Raw genomic sequence first — 20,972 nt, forward strand, 5'->3', positions numbered from 1 at the left:
GTTATGTAATTTTTAATGCAAAGATGACATTATTTGACCTAACCCTACCCCTACCCTAACTTTTATTCATTTTCATTACCTCTGTCGTTAGGTGTTATTAAAGACATCTCAAACAATGTCATCTTTGCATTCAAAAAAATTACATAACTGAGCGAATGACACTTAATGACAGTTGTCATAAACATGCATAAAAAAACATCATATTCATGATGTGTCATGTCATGATTATGAAGGTGTCATGTCAGTTTTATGCACACACCTTCAAGTATAGTGTAACCAAGTGTTTTAACAGTGGGTGGTATTCAAACTCTCTAATTGGTCCCAGCTGAGAGAGAGACTGTGGCAAAATACCACTGCATGTATTCTGAATAGTCTTCAGCATGACAGTCACCATAAACAAACCACATCTATCAGCAATCTGTTATGGTTTCAGCCCCCCCAATTTCAGAATTCATATTTATGTGCATGTGATTGTGTATTTAAAAGAGCAACTAAATAAAACCCAAACATGAAAAAGCTGCAAGCTCGCCAATGTTTAAACTCTTCATGTAGCAAAGCATTGTGTTTATGTGTTTTTATCCAAAAACATTTCATTACATTTCAGAATCATCCCAAGACTGCAGAACTCAGCCCTGCCAGAATGGTGGAACATGTGCGCAGATCAACGAGTCGTTCAGCTGCAACTGTGCCGCTGGTTTCAAGGGCAGACGGTGTGAGCTATGTTAGTATAATCACGTCTGTTCATTCACAAGCATACAAACACACACCAATGAATCCCTAATAAATGCCAAACTGAAGAATTTAGCTTGAGCTTATTTATTATTATTTTAGTTTATTATTTATTTATTATCCCACCACCTAGACACCAGAATCTGTATTTCACCAAAGTCATTTTAAAAGCATCAGTCTGTAAAAAAAATCTTCTTATACTATAATAATATTATATATTAATATATATTATTATTATATAATAATATATATATAATACTAAAAATAATATAATCTTTAGTAGCTTTGACTGTAATAAGATCTTTAGTCAATTTTTCTACCTTTCGTGTATTTTCTTTCTCTGCCCTGTTGTATACAGATTGTCAGCGAGTACCTCACCATGTACTCGCCTTTACTCTGAAACAAAGAGTGTGCCTGTGTGGGAGGATGGTGTCTGCCATTATTTGTAAGTTTCTGCTGTCTGTATATGTCTATTGTCCTGTTTTGGTCCAGTCTAATCCAATAGTTGTATCTCTTTTTGCTGAGTACCTGTTTTCACCCTCAGGTACAAAAGGACATATAAAGTTCAGCAGGATGTTTGTTTTAGAGAGATATGTGAACCTTTGCTGCCTAAGAAAGTACTGCCCAAGACTCCAAGTATGTATAATGTTTAAAACATTATATACAGTTCTTCCTGGTTCCATTGTACAGTAGATGTAAACGTGGTGGAAAGTGACTTTATTAATATGCACAATTTAAATCATGGCATGGAGCTGATATATGGCAGTATTAATGCTGCGTATATGAATTAAACAACCTTTTTACCCCTCTCTCTCATCAGACAGAAGAACTCAAAAACAAACAACAATAATGGTGGTTATTTTTTTTTTTTTTTATGGTAGTGGTGGAAAAAAACATAATGATTATGTGTGTTTTTTTTCTGTTTTAGGAGGTTGAATCAATGACAGCTTTGGGGAGTAATTGCTTCTCTTAGTCTTAGTTTAAATGAGGATGTATTACCATCATTGTTTGACCCTTTTTTTGCATCACTGTTCACCTTTTATTGGCTACATTGTCCTATGGATGTATATTTGTTCATTTACAGCTCCAAATCTGTAGATGAGCTTGACCATATGATTTAGGAGTTATCTGCATCAAATAGCATACCTCAAATGTAAATATTATGTGATATTGACATCTAGTGGCCGTCAAGTCCCTCAGGGAATTTTTGTTGAATCATTGCCTGTTCAGTCTCCAAAACCTACAAGTATTTTCATTCAACTATTCATTCAAACCTGGTTCTCTCCAAAATACTGGAAAAATAAATGTCATACCATTGTTTCTGTTTGTGTAACAGAAAACTGTCTGCTAGCTACCATGTAAATAGTGTTTATAGTCTGTTTTTGTAGTTGAATATTTTAATAATAAAAATGTTAAAACTTCATGGTCTGTTAATTGTTTCAGGAAAAAAATAAAGCTTCGGTAAGGATTTTAAACCGATAAACCTTACTGGTGGGCATTTTTATCCAGAAAACAGATTTGAGTTTTGGGACAAATAACCGATGAGGCTATGCTAGACCCTTAATTACCACAAGGTGTTGCTATTTTGTAAAATAAATACAATTCTAAGAATTCTCCTTTCATCTGGCAAAATTCCCTGAGACTGTTTGTCTGGCTTTGTGAAATATGTACAGTCATGGCAAAAAATTTTGGGTTTTGCAAAGTTTGCTACTTAAGCTGTCATGGTGTTCATTCACAGTGTTTCTAGATTATTGTGTAGAGTGATCAGATGCATTTTAAATAATTTCTAAAAGCTTCATTGGCCAAAGGATTAACTTTTCACAAAAAGATTTAAAAATAATAATAATAAAAATAAAAATTCCTGACACAAAATGGCCAGCTAACATTAATTGACTAATCATATCAGCAGCACATGTGAAAGTGTGAATGAGAACTAGTCAGGTTAATCACTGTCATACTAATCAGATTGTAAGAGCAGACTGATTGCTATAAAAGGAGGGAAGAAGCGCTTCAATCATTGTGTTCTTGTTAGCAATGGTTGCCTTCAAAGAAACATGTGCAGCCATCATCACTTTGTATCAAAATGGCCTCACATGCAAGGAAATTGCTACAAAGAATATTGCACCTGAAAGAACCACTTACCGGATCATCAAGAACTTCAAGGAGAGAGGTTCAACTGCAGTGAAGAAGTCTTCAGGATGTCCCAGAGTGTCCAGCAAGCACCAGGACAGTCTCCTCCTGAGGAGTCAGCTACGGAATCGTGTCTCCACCAGTGCAGAGCTTGCTCAGGAATGGCAGCAGGTTGGTGTGAGAGCATCTGCACACACAGTGAGGCCAAGACTTCTGCACAATGGATTGGTGTCAAGAAGGGCAGCAAAGAAGTCACTTCTCTCCAAGAAAAACTTCAAGGACAGTCTGAAATTCTACAGGAAGTAGGCTACAAGGATTGGACATTATCTTCTCTGAAGCTCCCTTCCGACTGTTTGGGACATCTGGAAAATCGATTGTTCAGAGTAGAAAAGGTGAACGCTACCATGAGTCCTGTGACGTGCCAACAGTGAAGCATCCTGAGACCATCCATGTGTGGGGTTGCTTTTCAACCAAGAGAGTGGGATCTCTCATAATTCAGGTTCAAAAACCTGTGGTCAGTCCTCAAAAGGTGAGAGGACAAGCAGAAGCCCTAGAGAAACTCCTAGAACAAATAAGGCAAGAATGGATCACCATCAGTCAGGATTTGGCCCAGAATCTAATATCCAGCATGCCAGAGAGATTGCAGAGGTTATGAAGAACAAGGGTTTAAAACTTATGATATGCTTATCATTGTTTTTCAGTATTCCATAGAAATGTGGAAAATAATCGACAAATGAAGCAAACTTTGCAAATCACAAAACTTTTGGCCATGACTGTAGTTATAGATCTTGCCCTCTAAACTGCAATTCTACAGTCCCAGGTAAGTGGTGACACAGAAAGTAGATGGCTACAGATATCAATTTCCTGGTCTAACTTCATTTTTAAGAAAGAACTTAAACCAAGGGTTGGACTGCAGTTTGTACATTTATGCCATTAGATTAGATTAACTACAAAGCCAATGAAATGATACCTTTTCAAAAGATGCACTTTTGTACTTTTTAGGTACTAATATGTGCATATGTAGTTAGTACCAATAAGTACCCTTTAGGTACAAATGTGTAGCCAATTTTTTTTTATTATTATTTTTTTACTACCCCAGTGACAGCTTTTGTACCTTTTTCCCCCCTTTTTCTGCAGAAATGCAAATAGCAATATGTCTATAAATATATATATGTATATACCAAATACTATCATTTTCTATAAAAAATAAAGAGCATAAGTATAAGGTTGAGAAAGTAGAGACCAGCTCGAGACAAGGTGTGCAAATAGAGAGCAAAATCTTAGAAATGATAACGGATAAAGTCTATAATGAGCTTTATAATGGTTTCTTTGCATATTACAAACAACTTTTTGCAATTTAAGGAAACAAACTGATACAAAGGTTCTTGTTTATCCATCAAATATTTATCAAATATTAATTCTTAGTTATATCAGTCACAAAATAAAAATCAACCTTAATAATTAAAGTTTTTTTAATGTGATATTATTATAATTTCAGATATATTATGTTTAAGATGATATCTTCAGTCTTTTTTAGGTCACAGATTCCTCATTGTATATTCCATAAGAGCTATTTTAATATAGCCTTTATTACATACTTTTTATGGCTGCATTTTAAAACAACAATAAAAAAAATTGATGTACAATATTGAAGTCAAATTACATTTTAATTTTATACATTTTAAAGTGGGTGATACAAACATTCCTAGTTGCTTTTGTTTCTTAACTTTCACTTTGGTTTAAGTTAACTTGATATAGCATTTTCCTTTAACGCATTTAATGTGTTTAATATTTCAGGAGAAAAGAGTTTGAGATCAAACGGATTCAACAGGCAGTAACTGGTGTAGGCAAAAGCTTACAGTTGTCACCTGCCTGTATTATTATCATAACATTAAACACACACCACCCCAGGAGCGCGCCCGTAAAGGTCCGTGCGTGCGCGCACTAGTTGTAATGCCTCCCCCAGCCGCCCCCTGTCTTCAATGAAAACTGAGATTGCCGGGGGGTGGAAAAGACCATGAAAGGACAGAGCTGGACAGAGACACTTTTAATGGCTGTTTGTTTGGGGAAACGTTAGTATTGGTGGCTTGTCCCACGACTTTTTATTTTAAGAAAAAGAAGCTAAGGACTTTCTCACAGGAGAGATACAGCGCTTTAACTTTAACAACGTCCAACTGGTCTCGCTCGCGCCCGTGCGCTCACTGAGATTGAGCGCGAGCTAACAGGAGTTAGCTGGACGGCTATCTGCGGCGGGTGAGGGGGACAATACGGAGAGGAAAGAGGGGTCGACAGAGAGCGTCGTCATCAAATGTAGTAGCATGTCGCCCTCGGGAAGAAGTAACTCAAGCTTTGGATGAGTTTCCGTGGCGCAGTTCGATCGCAGAGACTCTCTGACGCGACGTTGTGTTGTGATGTTTCTGCCAGCGCGGGGCTCCGGCGGAGGCGCGGCGTCGGCGTGTCCCAGAGTTGGCCGGATACGGTACTGTGGAGACTGGGGGGTTTCTTTCTCCTCCTGCTTCTCGAAGGGGCCCGATGCCTCGCCAACCCGAGCAACGCGCCGGGCATAAACAATAACAATAGGCCGAATGTGAACGTCTTCATGAGCGAGGAAGAGGTCAAGAAACTGTTGGGTGCGTAACGTTATACTTTATTTCCCCGTCTGCTCAGTTATGTTCCTGCCGTATCCAAAGTTTTGCTTAGAACCAGAATGTTTTGCCACTCTTTTAAAATTAACTGTATTTGCTTCTAACTAACTACTAAAATCTATCTTATGTGTCTGTTTAGTGTCCAGAAGTACACGTGTTGTTTTAAACATGCTCCCAAACTGCTGAAACTTTGTTGGTTAGCTCTCCATATGTTAGCTTTGAAAGGCCAAACAATCCGCAGAGTCCTTGTAACCTCTAAACAGACAGCTTCTGCTTAAGAAAAGCGTTAATATCTGTACAGAAGTGTTACGAAATTACGCACGTTATTTAAGAAAAATAAAAAGCGATTGGGTTTGTCATTAATCGAAACTGATTGCTATAAAGTTTTCCAAGTGTATTTCAAAACTTTACATACTTGTGTTATAGGAACCATATGTGGAGATTTGTAAGGTCTATATCATGCACAAGATGCAGAGCAGAGGTGTATGAGCTGATCTGAGTCATTCATGTGCATCGGTGTGTGTCAGAATTAGTTGACACAAAAGTCGCACAATGGATTTTTCCTTTCCGCTTTGTGTCAGGCCAGTCAGTAAACACTGAAATTCAAATGCAAGGCACATATAACTCTGGAAAGCATTTTGGTGCCGATATTTATATAGACAAAAAGCAATCAATCAAATTATGTAAGCTTGTAACCAGATTTAGAGCTTTTTATAACAGTATAACAGACTAACTTGCATAAAATACATTGTCACTACCTCACAATAATATGTCAAATTTTTTGTACTTTTAATTTTGGGGATCAAACTATATAAAACAATGTAATACAATGTTGATTGAGAGATATACAAATAACTTCCATCAAAAGCCTGTTGATGCTCATATTCTTACATTATTTTTTCTTATGTGATATAGGCTTTAGGATTAAGTTTGTAATACGAGAAAGTGCATTTTCATACATTTGTCATACTCTTGTAATCCTAATGAAAAACTATAGGTATAATTATGCAGTTAATTAACAGCATATGAATGTTTATGTGTTTGTTTATGACTTAATGGCTCTGCTTAAAATGTAAATTTTTGCAGAATATAGTCCTCTTTCCAGACTAGGGGCCCAAACCAAGTGTTTTGTACTCTGAATAATTTAATGCATTCATGGTTATTGAAGATAAAAGGCTTTTTGACGCGTTTGCTATTTTTATATTCAGAGTAAGTTTTGTGATTCAGCACCACTGTGTTTAATGCAGTGAGAACTGATTAGAGGTTGTTGATTGCTGGGTATTTGTGTCTGGGCCTATAAGCAGTCATTATCATTGCTAATGTCACAGCATAGTTAATGGAAGGTTTGGGGGCTGGAGCATCAATTTCCTGCTGGAAAGAGGAAGCGGAGACAGGGGCATTTTTAGAGCAGCCTTGTTCGAACTTGTTTTGAGGGTTTACCCTTTCAGCTTAAATTGATAGCAGTTTCTATTAGACATATTAAATGTGGCATTTTATGTAATGTGATGCAAATGATGTAGCATTTAGCTCGAAAACTTGAACTTTGAGTGTTGCCATATGGAGTATAAGGTTTCAAGTGATGCAGTACTTAAGCTTTTTACATTTGAATGCTTTGAATTTTGTAAAGGATGTCACCTAACCAGATGTTCAAGACATGTCTGTGGTAGTTATGGTTAGTGTTTGAGCGGTGTTGGTGTATCAGTGGCTAATGCTGATATCTACAAAGAGAATTTAAACTTATTTTACATAATATTTTGTTTAAATTCACCAAATGTAGTTAAAATGGAAAGTGTTCTCTCTGAATGTTGGTAACAAGAATCCAAATATGAGAAGCTGAGAGGGTTTATTTAAGCTTTTTTGAAATGCGAAACAGGGTTTGAAAGATGATTGTCCTCTGGTCTTATACCCCTGTTATCCTCTGTAAAGCTGATCTGCATGTATATAATATATATTTTTTTTTTGTCACGACTGACTTTGGGAACAGAGCTTATAGCTATGAGTGCATCTTTCAGGGTGCTCTGCATTTCTGTGTCTCCTCGATGATTGATGAGCTTTATGGTGAGCTTTTACACTCTTTGAAGATCATATCAGGTTATTATAATCAACATGTCGCCTGTAGTTTTATGCTGGGTGCTCTTGCATTTGTCTTGTGATGAAGGCTGGAATGGAGCTCTTTAAAAAAAAATTGGGGAACGTGGAATGGAACTGCTCTTTCAAAAAAAAAAAAAATCCTTCTCATAATGTAATTTTCCCCTTCGCTCTTCTGCTGCATCCCCCTTTTTTGTGCATTCTGGGAACCCACTCAGACTGGTTTTATATCAAATAATGATCTGTAGCATAAGCTTCACCTAAGATTCATGAGTAATCACAGTGTCTTTCTCTGTTAACATGAATTTTTTGCTCTCTGTTCTGGTTCACGCAATGGGTGTGCCATCTTGGAATTAAAACCACCTTGTTAGACTGAGGGCCATTGTCCCTGAATGCATTTATCAACGGGACATCAGTAGCCTGTAGTTTTGCACTGCCAGTGCCTCAGAGAATCAGGTGTCCACTGTTTTGCACAGGAGTCTGATTACCACTGATGTGGTTCAGAGATCCTGTTCTATGACTCACAGGAATTCTTGACTTAAAAGTTTACGGTTGTGGTTATATGGATGCCATTTTTTTGGTGCTTTAAATAAATGTGTTTACATTTTCTCTTAACTCAAATGGATTTATATTTGGCCTATTTTGTGGCAAAGCCTAAATTTCCCCAATATTGCTATTACAGATGTAACAGTTTTGCAAGCAAATGCCTCAGTTTCTGGAGTTAGGACCAGTTGATAACATTTCTATTTAAAATTATTGCTATGTTTTATATTTATATCACAAAGTTTTTGATATTATGTTGACATTCTCATTCCAGTTATCAATATTTTTCTTTCATGAATACTTGGGTGGGGGGTGGGGTAAACCAACAATCAATGTAATTTAGTGTAAATTGTACACAAAATAATCACAAAGAATCATATCTTGACTCGGATATTAATTAATACCATAATCCTATTTTTGTGATAGTGTACTGTTTGTATCCCTTTTCTGCAATGTCATAATAGAAGCTAAAATCAAAAGAAAAAAAAATTGCAGATGGTTCACTTACATTGGAAGTTATTGGATTATGTTAAATATGTCAAGTTCTTTCTCATTCTTCAATTTCTACTCTGCCTCTTCTTTCTTTCCTCTTGCTTTCTTTTTCTGACATGCTCTTGTCATTTCCTGTCTGAGCTTTCAGGAGTCCTGTAATTCCTTTCACAGATCTTAATCTTGCCCCCCCCTCCATCTTTAAAGCTATGTCACTACATATTATCTCATCCTATACATGTTCTATAGTGACGCTGATGTGTGTGAAAGGACATCTCATTGCTGATCACTTCAAATGATGAAAGGCAATGTTCATGTGATATTTACATTCTATCACAATCTTCCTCTCAGATCTGTGAGTTAACTCATAGCATAAAATTAAATGCACTGGCTTTTTATGGAGACCGCTGCTGAAAGCAGTGTTTTGATGGTTTTTGCTAAAAACCTTGTTGTCTATTTCAGCAAGTTTCTGCTCAATTTGATGTTTTGTTTTTGGCAGTCATGTGCTGCACAAAAATATAATTTAATTCATGTCATTGATCTCAAGACCATAATGAAATTTTAGAAGTATTCAGTGTTTATTGAAGTTAGAGGTTGTGGAGATCAGTAGTATATAAAATCAGTACAGATGAGCTGAATATAGTATGTTAAGCACTGTCATCTCAAAGTATCAGAACAGCAGTGAAAACCGGGCATGAAGTGAAGATACTTTTAAAAAAGCCTTTCAAACTTTCAAACTTTTCTCCCTTGTAGGGATCTATGGCTTTCCCTTGTGACATCAACTGCACCGTTCATCCAGCCTAGTGCTGATATAGTAAAGAGAGAAAGCTTTAACTCTCTCCTTCAGAGTTCCAACACCACTGGGATGAAAATCTCAACTATCCAGCTCTTCATTGCTAACAAACAGCGTCAGCCTTTTTGTGTCTGAGTTATTTTGGGGGATCATTAGAAGGCCTTGGGACAGTGTATGGCAGTTCATGGAATGTTTAGGTCATGAAACACATCCACTCTGATTTACTTGAATAGATGCAAACAGACCACATGGTTGCAACTCTTTTAAGGCTTGAGATGGCTGCGTTTCATTTAGTTAATTGAAACAGTCAATTTCACAGTCAATTTGATGCCTGTAATATGAGAAAAATTTATTTCAGAGTAAAATAGGATCTTGTAATTTAAGAAAAAAGGTGTGTGACTGGTCTTCTATCCATTGGAAAATGAATAGCACATGCAAAAATGGATGTTTGCAGTTCTTTGTGTACAAAGTCTGATACATGTGAAATTGAAACTTAAATGGTTTTGGTGACAGCCACAAAGGAAAGTCGAGTTAGAAATGGATAATGTAATTTATTAGTATTTTTTTTGCCTGGGGATAATGTAGAATAACAAGCTTTCCTATAGCTCAAGCAGTGTAGCATTGCACTAAAGATTCAGGTCATGGGTTTGATTCTTGTAGATGATGTAAGATGCTTTGAATAAAAGGTGTAAGGTGCATGAATGTACATGCATAATCATGCATAAGTAAATAAGAAAATAATTGGGGTCAGTTTAAAAATTGCTAGAATTGGTTAGTTTATGATGATTCCTGGGTTTTTTTTGCAATGGCTACAAGTAAAACTTTAGAGAGATTCTGAATACTTTGACATATTCGGCTAGTCCACAAGAAACCTTTGAAAAATCTAGCAGCTCAATTTCTGTCTTGGATCAAAGATCTGAGCTGCATGGTCAAATCACACACACCCCTGGAGAATCATTCTCTGCAGAGCTACACTAGTGATGGGCTATTTGAACTTCTTCTCTTTGGTGTTATTCCAGAGCAGTCTTCATCTCACTGGTCTCACAGTGTAAAAACCACTGTCTTGAGGAGCGTTCTTCTCCACTCCACCAAAAACCTCAATTTTACTGCCAAACTTTTAAAGGTCACATCTCTTGTCTTTATCTTCAGCAGACTTTCCTCTGACTCCATATTAGGAGAGACCTCAAGAGGTTGAGGTATTTGGCCTGGGCCAGTCTTTTATCAGTAGTTTCCATGGCAGTGTGAGAGGGAGGTGAGTGAGTTGCTGATTTAAATCATTGTGTTTATGTGGGGCTGATCCTGACACTCAGAAAAACATGAATGGACATGAGACCAAATTTATAGTGCTATACCAAGATCTCATTTAATGAAGAGTGTCAGCTGACTCACCACAAAACTTGATGGCCAGTTAGAAAGCACATCTATGTTGAATTGTTTTTCGCAATTTCAGTACTGACGCTAACTAGACGTGATGACTATGCAGCAAGTGATACTGTAGAAATATTGTCTTGTTTAGGATATTGGGTCTCATTCTCTAAGCATGCATGCACTCAAATTTGTGCATAAAATGTGGGTGGAAACAATTTCCCAAACAAATCATGACACCATCTACCAATAAGTTTTGTATTAAATTGCATTCTTAATTTATGTCAAAATATGGGAACAAATGAAACCACATTAAAAAAAAATCACATAATTTGGGTGGCCTTATAAACATTCAGATGAAATTTTGGACTTAGACAATTCATCTTATTTTATATACAGTGAAAGAGTAAGAAATTTATAGCTTGAGCTGAGTGGTTTCTTGCATAACGCAGATACGTGTATGGACAGCTGTCTAATGAAAGGTCTGACATCTGGGTCTGTATAAAATTTGTGTTTATGAGGATGTAACACTTGGCATTGCCAAGTGTTTAAGAGTACAATAAACTAGTCTCTGTGGGGCTAGGCTTATCACAGTGTCTTTAGTTTTCAACTACATTATACTGCGTTGCAGTTACAAACCAGCCTGTCCTTCCTTTCATATGAGTAAGCGAGCCCTCCCTTGTCTGTATCATACCCATAGAAGTTGTTTACTTAAGCAGCAGCTGTACTGCCATGTTGTTCCAGTGCAGGCGGGGAGTTCTGAGGATACCTCTTACGGAACAAGATCTGTTTGCTTGACTGCGATGGCAGCTGTAGTAGGACTGGCTCATGTGGTTGTAATTAATGACTGGTGCTGACTCCTTTTGAGCACCAAGCAAGATTCATTACCAGCTGCCACAACTCAGCCATGACAATCTGGAACCTGTCTCTTCAAAACAATGCACTTTCCACAGACTCAAGCCTAGCTGTCCAAGTGATCCCTCAGACCCTGGCCTCAGGAAAAGCAGGCCTGCAGGAAACTAATGTTCATTAATGAGATGAGAGCTAAACTCTGTAATGGGCACTGAAAGAAAGGATCGTCACTGCTTAAAAACTGATCAAAGAGCTTAAAGTAAAGTCCAGCCATAAGAATACGTGAGTGGACTTAAATAAAGTTAAACATTTTGGTGGTTTAGTTGTAGAGCTTTAATGGAATGCTAATTTTGGTGGTTCTGTTTTTATTTGCGCCTCACATTGACCCTCAGACGTTAACTGAAGTGTTTTGAATGCAGATGAAACATTTTCAAAGGTTAACTTATTTTAACCTTGACCACATTTATACATGTGCTAACTGAATCTTAGTGATCATACATTTCTGTTGCTGTCGCTTCAACTCGTAGACTAAAAAAAACAGTCGATAGCAACAGTGTACTTGGCAACACTGAGCAGTATCATTTAGTCAACTAGACGACTAGCCTCGCACATCCTTTGTAAATACTGTCTGTCTATTTACCTACTGGTTGTTACATACATAATGCAAATAAAGATTCATGTGTGGATGTAAGAAATTAACAAATTGTGTTCTAAAAATTCAAATACTTCAAAAATATTATCGGATAGTTTTTACATATTCTTGCAAAGCAGTGCGATTTATATGGAACAAATTAAATGGAGTCAAATTATAATAATCACAACTAGAAAAAAAAATGTGGTTTGTCTTACTTAAATTCTTAAGTCTTTAGCACATAGAAGAGACCATGGTTAAAAAGTAAACAAGCTGGACTCAACAGACTGAAGCCTTCTGAACAATGTTTATCTATAATTTATCATCTAAAAATGTAATTTGGCTCCTAAAGGTTTCAGCCAAAGACTTAAAGCCCTATGATGTGGCTCCTATAATCATGTTTAAAAACTAGTGTAATATAATATACGTAACTTTGCATGTCCCATTACTTTGAGGAGCAGTTGTGTCTGGATTGAAGAATAGCCTTAGGATTAGTCTTTGTAATCTTGTTGATGTTTGATCATCACAGTTTGCTTTTATCTATTACCTCCGTGAGCAATTGGAATGGAACAAAAACTTTTTTTTTTTTAGATGATGATATCTTCTGCAGTATTTTATCGGTGAAGAATGTAGGTGACCTTAAACCGATGGCCTGTTTCAATTTTTTATTGTGATGACAGGGTGTACTGTAGTGAAATAAAGACTAAGTGGGTGACATAAACTGACAAATGGTAGTTCCAGTCGGAATACTTTCTGCATCGTTACCTGTTACTGCCCTCTTAAGCAAAATCTGTCTATGTTTTAGTGTGACTTGAACTCGGTATGTCTGGGATGAAAAGTTTGTTCCCAGAACACACTGACTGAACATTGGGCCTGTAAACCTATAAAACACTTTGTTGACTCTCCTGCCATAGATCACTAAATTCAGAATATTCACTAAACATTTTTTTTTTTGTGCAGATGTCAGTGGAAAAATATTGACTGTTAGGCCAAATATTTTAACCAACGCAACAACTATTGAATTTCTTGGTTTCTAAAAAAAATAAACAAAGCTACGAGATAAAGGCCTTTAAGGTCAACATGATACAACATTTGTAACAGTTTTATTTGTGTACTGTGATATATTTCTGAATGAGAAAGGATATTCAATGAAACAAAAGTAAAGAGAAGACTACTTTTTTTTCAGCTGCAGGTATTCTATGTATGTTTTCTAGGTGCTATTAAATAATTTGTATTTCAATTTTTTCCCCCATGTAATTAATAATTAATAATATTGAAAGTTTAACAAAAAATTACATTTTAAGGCCCTGTGAAATGTTTTATTTTTACCACATTCTGTTTTCCATTATTTTTCTGTATTTAATTTGAATGGTTTCATAAAATTTTTTATAATCAAAAGCATCTCTAATTAATTGATTGGTAAATATTCCTTTTAAATAATGTTTTAATAATAATTTTATTATTAACATTAGTAGTAGTAGTAGTACTGTCGTTACATTAAGTTATATATTTGTAACAGTTTCTTCAAGTTAAACCAAACCTTTAATTTGACAGGTTGCTGTAAAGACTTTTAAGTTTCTGTTTGTATATGATATTATTGATATGATATTTTTCTCAAATTAAATGGTCAAATGCTCATGAAGTGACTCTCAGATCAGTTCTAGAGATTATGTTCCTGTGTTCAAGTCCTCATAATGAGACAGCAGAGGCTGAAAACCCTCAGAGGCTGTGTCACGCGCACTTCAGTATGTGTGTAGTAAACGAAACCATGCCATTCATTCACACACAGAAATATTTAAATAGTATTTTTTGCAGCTTAATATTCACAGACAGTTGTTCACATCATGTTTTGATTTGTTTATTGAACTACTTTTGAATTATCCATCAAAAATATGGCAAATTCTGTGATATTCTGCATTATGTAAATCTGTAAATTTGGTTTTTATGACTGAATTCTGCAATTCTGTCCATGTTGTACACATCGCAGAAATCATAAGGGCATTACAGGACCTAACTATCTATTGGGAATTGATTGGATTGTGAAACATCAATAGCCAGCCACAGCTAATTATGTATTTCAATTACTATTATGTATGTATTATGTATTTCAAATACTTTGGAATAGTGTGCACTGAAAGAATTCTGCACAAAGACCACTTTTATTAAGGAAGAAGGTTTTGTTCTCATATTGACTTCAACAAACAGAACAACTCTTAAAGGACACCCAGAACTTCCCAGCAGTGCTCATGTGGGGTTGCCATTTACTGAGATACTTTCTGGCAGTATTAGTAATTATTTCTCCAAATGTGCTTGCCTCTCTCCGAGCCTATAAATCCTTCAGGGGGTTTCAGGGACCTTTGGTCATCACACATAAATAAACACACACACTTAGACACTTATTATACCCCTGCTGAAGCACCTGGAGCTTCCTGTGCCTCCCACACACCCATGTTGCTCATCTGCGGTGGCCTTTAACCAAATTGGGATTAAAATAAAAGTCTAGGTTACTTATAATTGACAAGTTACTAATTAAAATACACACGATTATTATTTACTGTCAATTCAAATAGACATTCCAGGCGTTGTTTCACTTAATTCATCAATGGCGTTTAGTTCCCTCTGCATGTGCTTCTGTTTTTGCCTGCGGTACATGGAAGATCCATTAGTGATCCGTAGAGAGCATCACGTCTACTGAAGTAGTGGAAAATGGGCGCTGTATTATAGGATTTTTCTGCCCTTTGCTCAGAACACCATATCAAATTTTCACTAGTAATGGTAGAAGAGATAATGGTTGACTGGAATGCCATCAAGCCTAAAACCACAGCCAGTCTCAAGTAAAATCATTCTCCATTAAAGTTGCCTTACAGCTGCTTCTAAAATAACAGGGCAAAGTATGGTACCATTGAAAGATTCTTGTGTTTTGCCCGCATAGTCACTCGACTTGAACATGTGCCCAAAGCTAGAAAAGAGGTTGAAGAATGCTTTCAAGGCGAGCTGAAAGACGAGCAGGGAGCTATTTACAAAGAAGTCCATGAATAGAATAGGAATGACTGGCAGTAGTATTCTCATTTGAATGCTTGTCTATTCGAACTGCCACACTAAATGGGGGGTAGGCCCCTTTTCCCTTTTCCTTTTTTTTGGTCATGACTCAACCTATTATTTAATAGTACACTAGTCTATGCTCTTTTCATGCTTGTTTGAGACTTTTTCTGTTTTAGAATATGTGGTAGGCTGTTTACAATGTAAAAAAAAAAACCTTTGAGTCCTGGAAAATATTGATCAGAATTAGTCTCCGTCTTTCATTCCTTGCAAGCTATAACACTGGCCAACATAAAAATAACTAATTTTTCTGTTCAAGCAGCATAACAAATTAAGTAAATAGTTTGTGTACCCATATAACAAGAAGTTGTTGACCCTGGTCTTACCCAGTTTTGGTCAGTTTGAACTTAAGGATACTGTTGAAACAGTAGAAATATTCAGGAGAGAAGATTCTTTGTGCTAAAAATATGAATAAAATATTACGTTCAACTTTTGGTTATTATTGACGTTTGTCTTGGTTACCTTTACATTGTAAACAGCCTACCACATATTCTAAAACAGAAAAAGTCATCTTGTCTTAAAATAACCATTTTTCTTAATGTGAAGAACATTTTATTACTTTCCCGACAGAACGGTGTTTTCGTGTTTTTTGTCTTGTGAGTCGCAGTGTTTTTGTACGTCGTCATCGCCTCTATCTGTCTTTAAGCGCGCATACAGTTGTGAGTTTCTGCTGGATGTCGGCAGAGCCGCATTTTTAGAGTTAAACTCCGCGCACGCGGAACAGCTGCGAGATCTCGGACTACTCCGGAGGCCTACACATCATCACCGACCCCCACTACTGCATCTCGCCCACAGCGGACGCGCCACAAGCGGCGTGAGAGGAAGCAGAAGAGGGGTAAGCGCGGAGGTATCCGGGCTAGGCTAACGGCTAACCCACACAAGCCATCTATCCCCACCATCGTACTGGCTAACGTACGCTCTTTGGACAATAAACTGGACTACATCCGATTACTACGTTCAACTCAGAGGACTGTAAGAGACTGTTGTGTGTTTGTATTCACGGAAACATGGCTCAGCGACAGCGTTCCGGACTGCGCCATTCAGCTCGACCAGCTGACGTGCTATCGAGCAGACAGAGCTCTCGTCGCGGGAGGAAAAACCCGCGGCGGCGGGCTTTGTGTTTACATCAATGACGCGTGTTGCCGCGATGCTGTTGTGATCTGCAAACACTGCTCACCCCTGGTGGAGTTTATGATTATTAAGTGCCGGCCGTTCTATCTGCCGAGGGAATATACTGCCATACTGCTCGTATCGGTTTACATTCCCCCGAGCAACAGCAACAGGAACTATGCACTAAATGAACTATACCAGCACATCAGCGAGCAGCAGACAGCACACCCCGATGCTTTTTCTCATCAGAGCTGGGGATTTCAACCATGCTGACTTAAAGAGTGTGTTTCCAAAAATACACCAACACATTAACTTTCCCAACACGAGGTAAAAACATTTTAGACTTTTGTTTACACCACACAGAGAGGAGCTTACAAAGCCCTCCCCCTCCCCCACCTCGGTGCCTCAGACCACATCACTGTCATGCTAATGCCTGCATACAGACCCGCTCGTTAAAGTCGCTAAAACCAGTTCAGAAACAGATTCAAGTGTGCCCAGAAGGAGCGTCTGAGGCTCTTCAGGACTGCTTTGATACAACTGACTGGAATAGTTTTAAGCAGGCTGCCACTTACAGTAACACCACTGACCTCCAGGAGTACTCGGAGACAGTCACTGCCTACATCACCAAGTGTATTGAGGATGTAACAGTCACAAAAACCCATCACTGTCCGGGCCAACCAGAAGCCGTGGATGACAGGGGAAGTCTACAGACTCCTGGAGACGCGGAACGCTGCCTTCAGAGCTGGAGACGAGGGGGGCCTGAGAACAGCCAGGGCCAACCTATCCCGCGGCATCAGAGAGGCTAAGAGACAGTACTCCAGGAGGATAGCCCATCGTTTCAGCGACAGCAGAGACACTCGGAGCCTGTGGCAGGGGATACAGACCATTACGGACTACAAGCCCCCACAGCGGACCTGTGACAGCAACATCTCTCTGCTGAACGAGCTGAACACCTTCTTCGCTCGCTTTGAGGCACAAAACTGCTCCACTGCACAGAAGACTCCACCTCCTTCCAGTGACCAGGTGATGATGCTGACCCCGGACAGCGTGAGGAGATCCTTCAGCAGGATCAATGCACGCAAAGCTCCGGGTCCTGACAACATTCCTGGGCGTGTACTGAGAGACTGTGCAGCAGAACTCACTGATGTCTTCACAGACATTTTCAACATCTCACTTAGTCAGGCTGTTGTTCCCACATGCTTCAAAGCTACCACCATCATTCCAGTCCCGAAGAAGCCATCTCCATCCTGCTTCAATGACTACCGTCCTGTTGCACTTACTCCCATCCTCATGAAGTGCTTCGAACGGCTAGTCATGCACCACATCAAGTATGCCCTCCCCCCCTCCCTGGACCCATTCCAGTTTGCATATCGGTCCAACCGGTCGACCGATGATGCCATCTCAACTACCCTCAACTCAGCACTCACACATCTGGACAAAAAATACTCATATGTCAGAATGCTGTTCATAGACTTCAGTTCAGCATTCAACACAATCATCCCTCAACAGCTCATACACAAACTGGTCCAGCTGGGGCTCAACACTTCGCTGTGCAACTGGCTGTTGGACTTTCTGACTGGAAGACCTCAGGCAGTACGTGTCGGCAGCAACACATCCAGCACCATCACACTGAACACCTGGGGCCCCCCAAGGATGTGTGCTGAGCCCCCTCCTCTTCACTCTGCTGACCCACGACTGCACACCGTCACACAACTCCAACCTCTTTATTAATTTTGCGGATGACACGACTGTGGTGGGTCTCGTTAGCAACAGAGATTAGACAAACTACAGGAGCGAGGTGAGCCGCCTGGCCGGGTGGTGTAGTGACAACAATCTCTCTCTGAACGTGGAGAAGACGAAGGAGATTGTTGTTGACTTCAGGAGAGCGCACACTCAGCATGTTCCTGTGACCATCAACGGTGCGACTGTGGAGAGAGTGAGCAGCACCAAGTTCCTGGGTGTGCACATCACAGAGGACCTCTCCTGGACCGACAACACTGCAGCACTGGCCAAGAAATCACAACAGCGTCTCTACTTCCTCCGCAAACTGAGGAGAGCCCAGAGCCCCACCCCCCATCATGTACACCTTCTACAGAGGCACCATCGAGAGCATTCTGACCAGCTGCATCACTGTGTGGTATGGCGCCTGCAACGTGTCCTGCCGGAAGACTCTGCAACGCATAGTGAGAGCAGCTGAGAAGATCATTGGTGTCTCTCTCCCCTCCCTCCAGGACATTTATGGAACCCGTCTCACTCGCAAAGCCCTCTGCATTGCAGGTGATCCCACTCACCCCGTCACACAGCTTCTTCAGTCTGCTGCCATCAGGGAGGAGACTGCGGAGTCTCCAGGCCAGGACCAGCAGACTGAAGGACAGCTTCATCCATCAGGCTGTCAGGAAGCTGAACTCGCTCCCGAACTTGCCCCCCCCCCGTCCCTCTTCTGCCTCAGGCACCACTGAACTATGAACCACCCCCCCCCCCCCCCAGGTCCCACATCCCCAGGTCCTTCCACCCCCCCCTCCCTCTAACATACGATGACATGCACCATTATGTTTGTGCATTAGTTGTCTGCTTGTTTCATATTTAGTTAATTCAGTATGTAACTGTAATTCTCTATATGTCCCCATAGTCAGTTTTAATAATATAACTGCTCTTGAGCCCTTTGTCACTTTGTCACTTTTAATCAGACTGAATAAGCTATTTTTTTTTTTTTTTTTTTTTTTTTTTTTTTTTTTTTTTTTTTTTTTATGCACTAAAAATATTTTTATCTGCACTGTTTGTTCACTGGTTTGCACTCTATCTGCCATGTGCCTTGCGCTGCTTTTATTTAACCTTATTTTTATTTTATTTTTTTTCTATTATGTCTTTTTTTACATTCCCTTATTGTATAGTTTTATCTTATATTTTATATTTGATCTAGATTTTTAGGCTCTACTGTTCGTGTTATCTGTATGCACCGGGGGTCTGAGAGTAACGCAATTTCGATTCTCTGTATGTATGTGCTGTACATGTGGAAGAATTGACAATAAAGCAGACTTGACTTGACTTGACTTGACTTTGTATTGACAATAAAGCAGACTTGACTTGACTTGACTTGACTTTTATTTTATTTTTGTTTATTCAGATGAAGATTTTTTATTTTTTTATTTGATGATTTTTTTTTTTCCATTGAAAGTCTATTACACCCAAACTTTCATTCAGACTGTTCATAAAGACATTGTGCATGATTGCTTAACACAAGAATTTGTGTGGCTGTTTGGAGGTGTTTTTTGTAGGATTGACACCAAGTGGTTGAACTAGGTGTTGAAGTCCAAATTCAAAATATTGTAGAGGGTTTATTCACCCAACCCCTTACGCCTGTTTCACACATACTCCGTCTGCAGTGCGTATGCGTTGCGTATTTTTTTACGCATCCATGTTAACGGATTACAGCATTCACACTGCACGCGGTTGCGGTCCGTCAGTGCGTTCCAGGAGCGGTGCGTCTGCATCAGTGCAGTACCGCATTGTTCGCGGTAAAAATGAACATGGATTGACACGGAAATGCAGTAATTTCACAATAAATGTATACTAATTATACATGTATGTGTTTCAAACGCAACACATGGGTTTTTGGCTAGGTTTAAAACAAGAAAAATAGCACCTTTAGATAACAAGGCAACTTAATATATGCACTTTTATGGAAGCAGAAAAACAAAGTTCATTAAGACTCTTGGGATTGCTTGTAATAAAGATTTAAATGCAAAAGGGCACGAGAGTCGACTGTTTCTGTCAGCTGTGTTTTAATTTTAAATATTTGCGATATCCTAACAAGAAAAGTAGGCTAATTGTTGTGTTTAAATGTGTTGCCACTTGCTTGAGCAGCTTATTATACAAACCTAGAAGTCAAAAGCATGAATATGTTGTTTATATTATTGAGTTTAAACTGTCTATGATTATGAAAGATTGTTACTGTTCTGTGATGAAAAGTCACAATGCTGAAAAAGATTATTTTTTATTTGTATTGTTTACATGATTTGAAATCAAAATAATAAACAAATGTTGTGTGTGTGGCCTAAACAGCCGTGGATCAGTAGCGGAGTTCAAACGCGTCTTGTGTATAAGCACCATGAGTCCGTGCTGCTTCTGCACCACATACGTAACGCACACGGACTGCATACGCACTGCAGACGGAGTATGTGTGAAACAGACGTTAGACTTGACGCACACGCAGGTTGCCAGATTGACGACACCAACAGGAATGAGCGCACTTCACGATGAATGGAATGAAATACGCTGTGTTTTCACAAACCAAAACAGAGACCAACATTCCGGCCTGGAACACACATTTTCAAAGGAGAATAACTGACTGTAGCATTGTTTTTCAGATAAACAAGTATGTTAACTTAGCATGTTTCTTAAATATCTGCAAGCATATGATGTTATTTAGGTGCTTTAGTGGAGTCAAAAACTTACATACAGCACCTTTAAAGAGAGATTCTGTTACTTAAAGTGATCA

At 38.7% G+C, this 20,972-nt stretch overlaps 2 protein-coding genes across 5 annotated transcripts in view; both read left to right on the forward strand.

Annotated features, from left to right (window-relative positions):
- LOC109069102 (sushi, nidogen and EGF-like domain-containing protein 1) overlaps positions 1-2,132 on the forward strand; it is a 32,612-nt gene extending 30,480 nt beyond the window's left edge. The window contains 6 exon segments of the mRNA XM_042758231.1: positions 605-721; positions 1,088-1,105; positions 1,108-1,174; positions 1,274-1,365; positions 1,550-1,581; positions 1,658-2,132. Coding sequence (XP_042614165.1) covers positions 605-721; positions 1,088-1,105; positions 1,108-1,174; positions 1,274-1,365; positions 1,550-1,581; positions 1,658-1,702 — 371 coding nt within the window. The 3' untranslated portion in view covers positions 1,703-2,132.
- Positions 2,133-4,800: 2,668 nt separating this feature from the next.
- Positions 4,801-20,972, forward strand: part of LOC109069073 (tyrosine-protein kinase RYK-like) — a 47,656-nt gene continuing 31,484 nt past the window's right edge. For 2 of the 4 annotated variants that reach the window (XM_042758236.1, XM_042758238.1), the window contains exon 1: positions 4,801-5,489. In XM_042758236.1, coding sequence (XP_042614170.1) covers positions 5,213-5,489 — 277 coding nt within the window. In that variant the 5' untranslated portion in view covers positions 4,801-5,212. The remainder of the gene's footprint in view (positions 5,490-20,972) is intronic. The other 2 variants (XM_042758237.1, XM_042758239.1) reach the window with 2 other exon arrangements.

This window comes from Cyprinus carpio, chromosome A6 (genome assembly GCF_018340385.1).
Source record: "Cyprinus carpio isolate SPL01 chromosome A6, ASM1834038v1, whole genome shotgun sequence".
Classification (NCBI taxonomy): domain Eukaryota; kingdom Metazoa; phylum Chordata; class Actinopteri; order Cypriniformes; family Cyprinidae; genus Cyprinus; species Cyprinus carpio.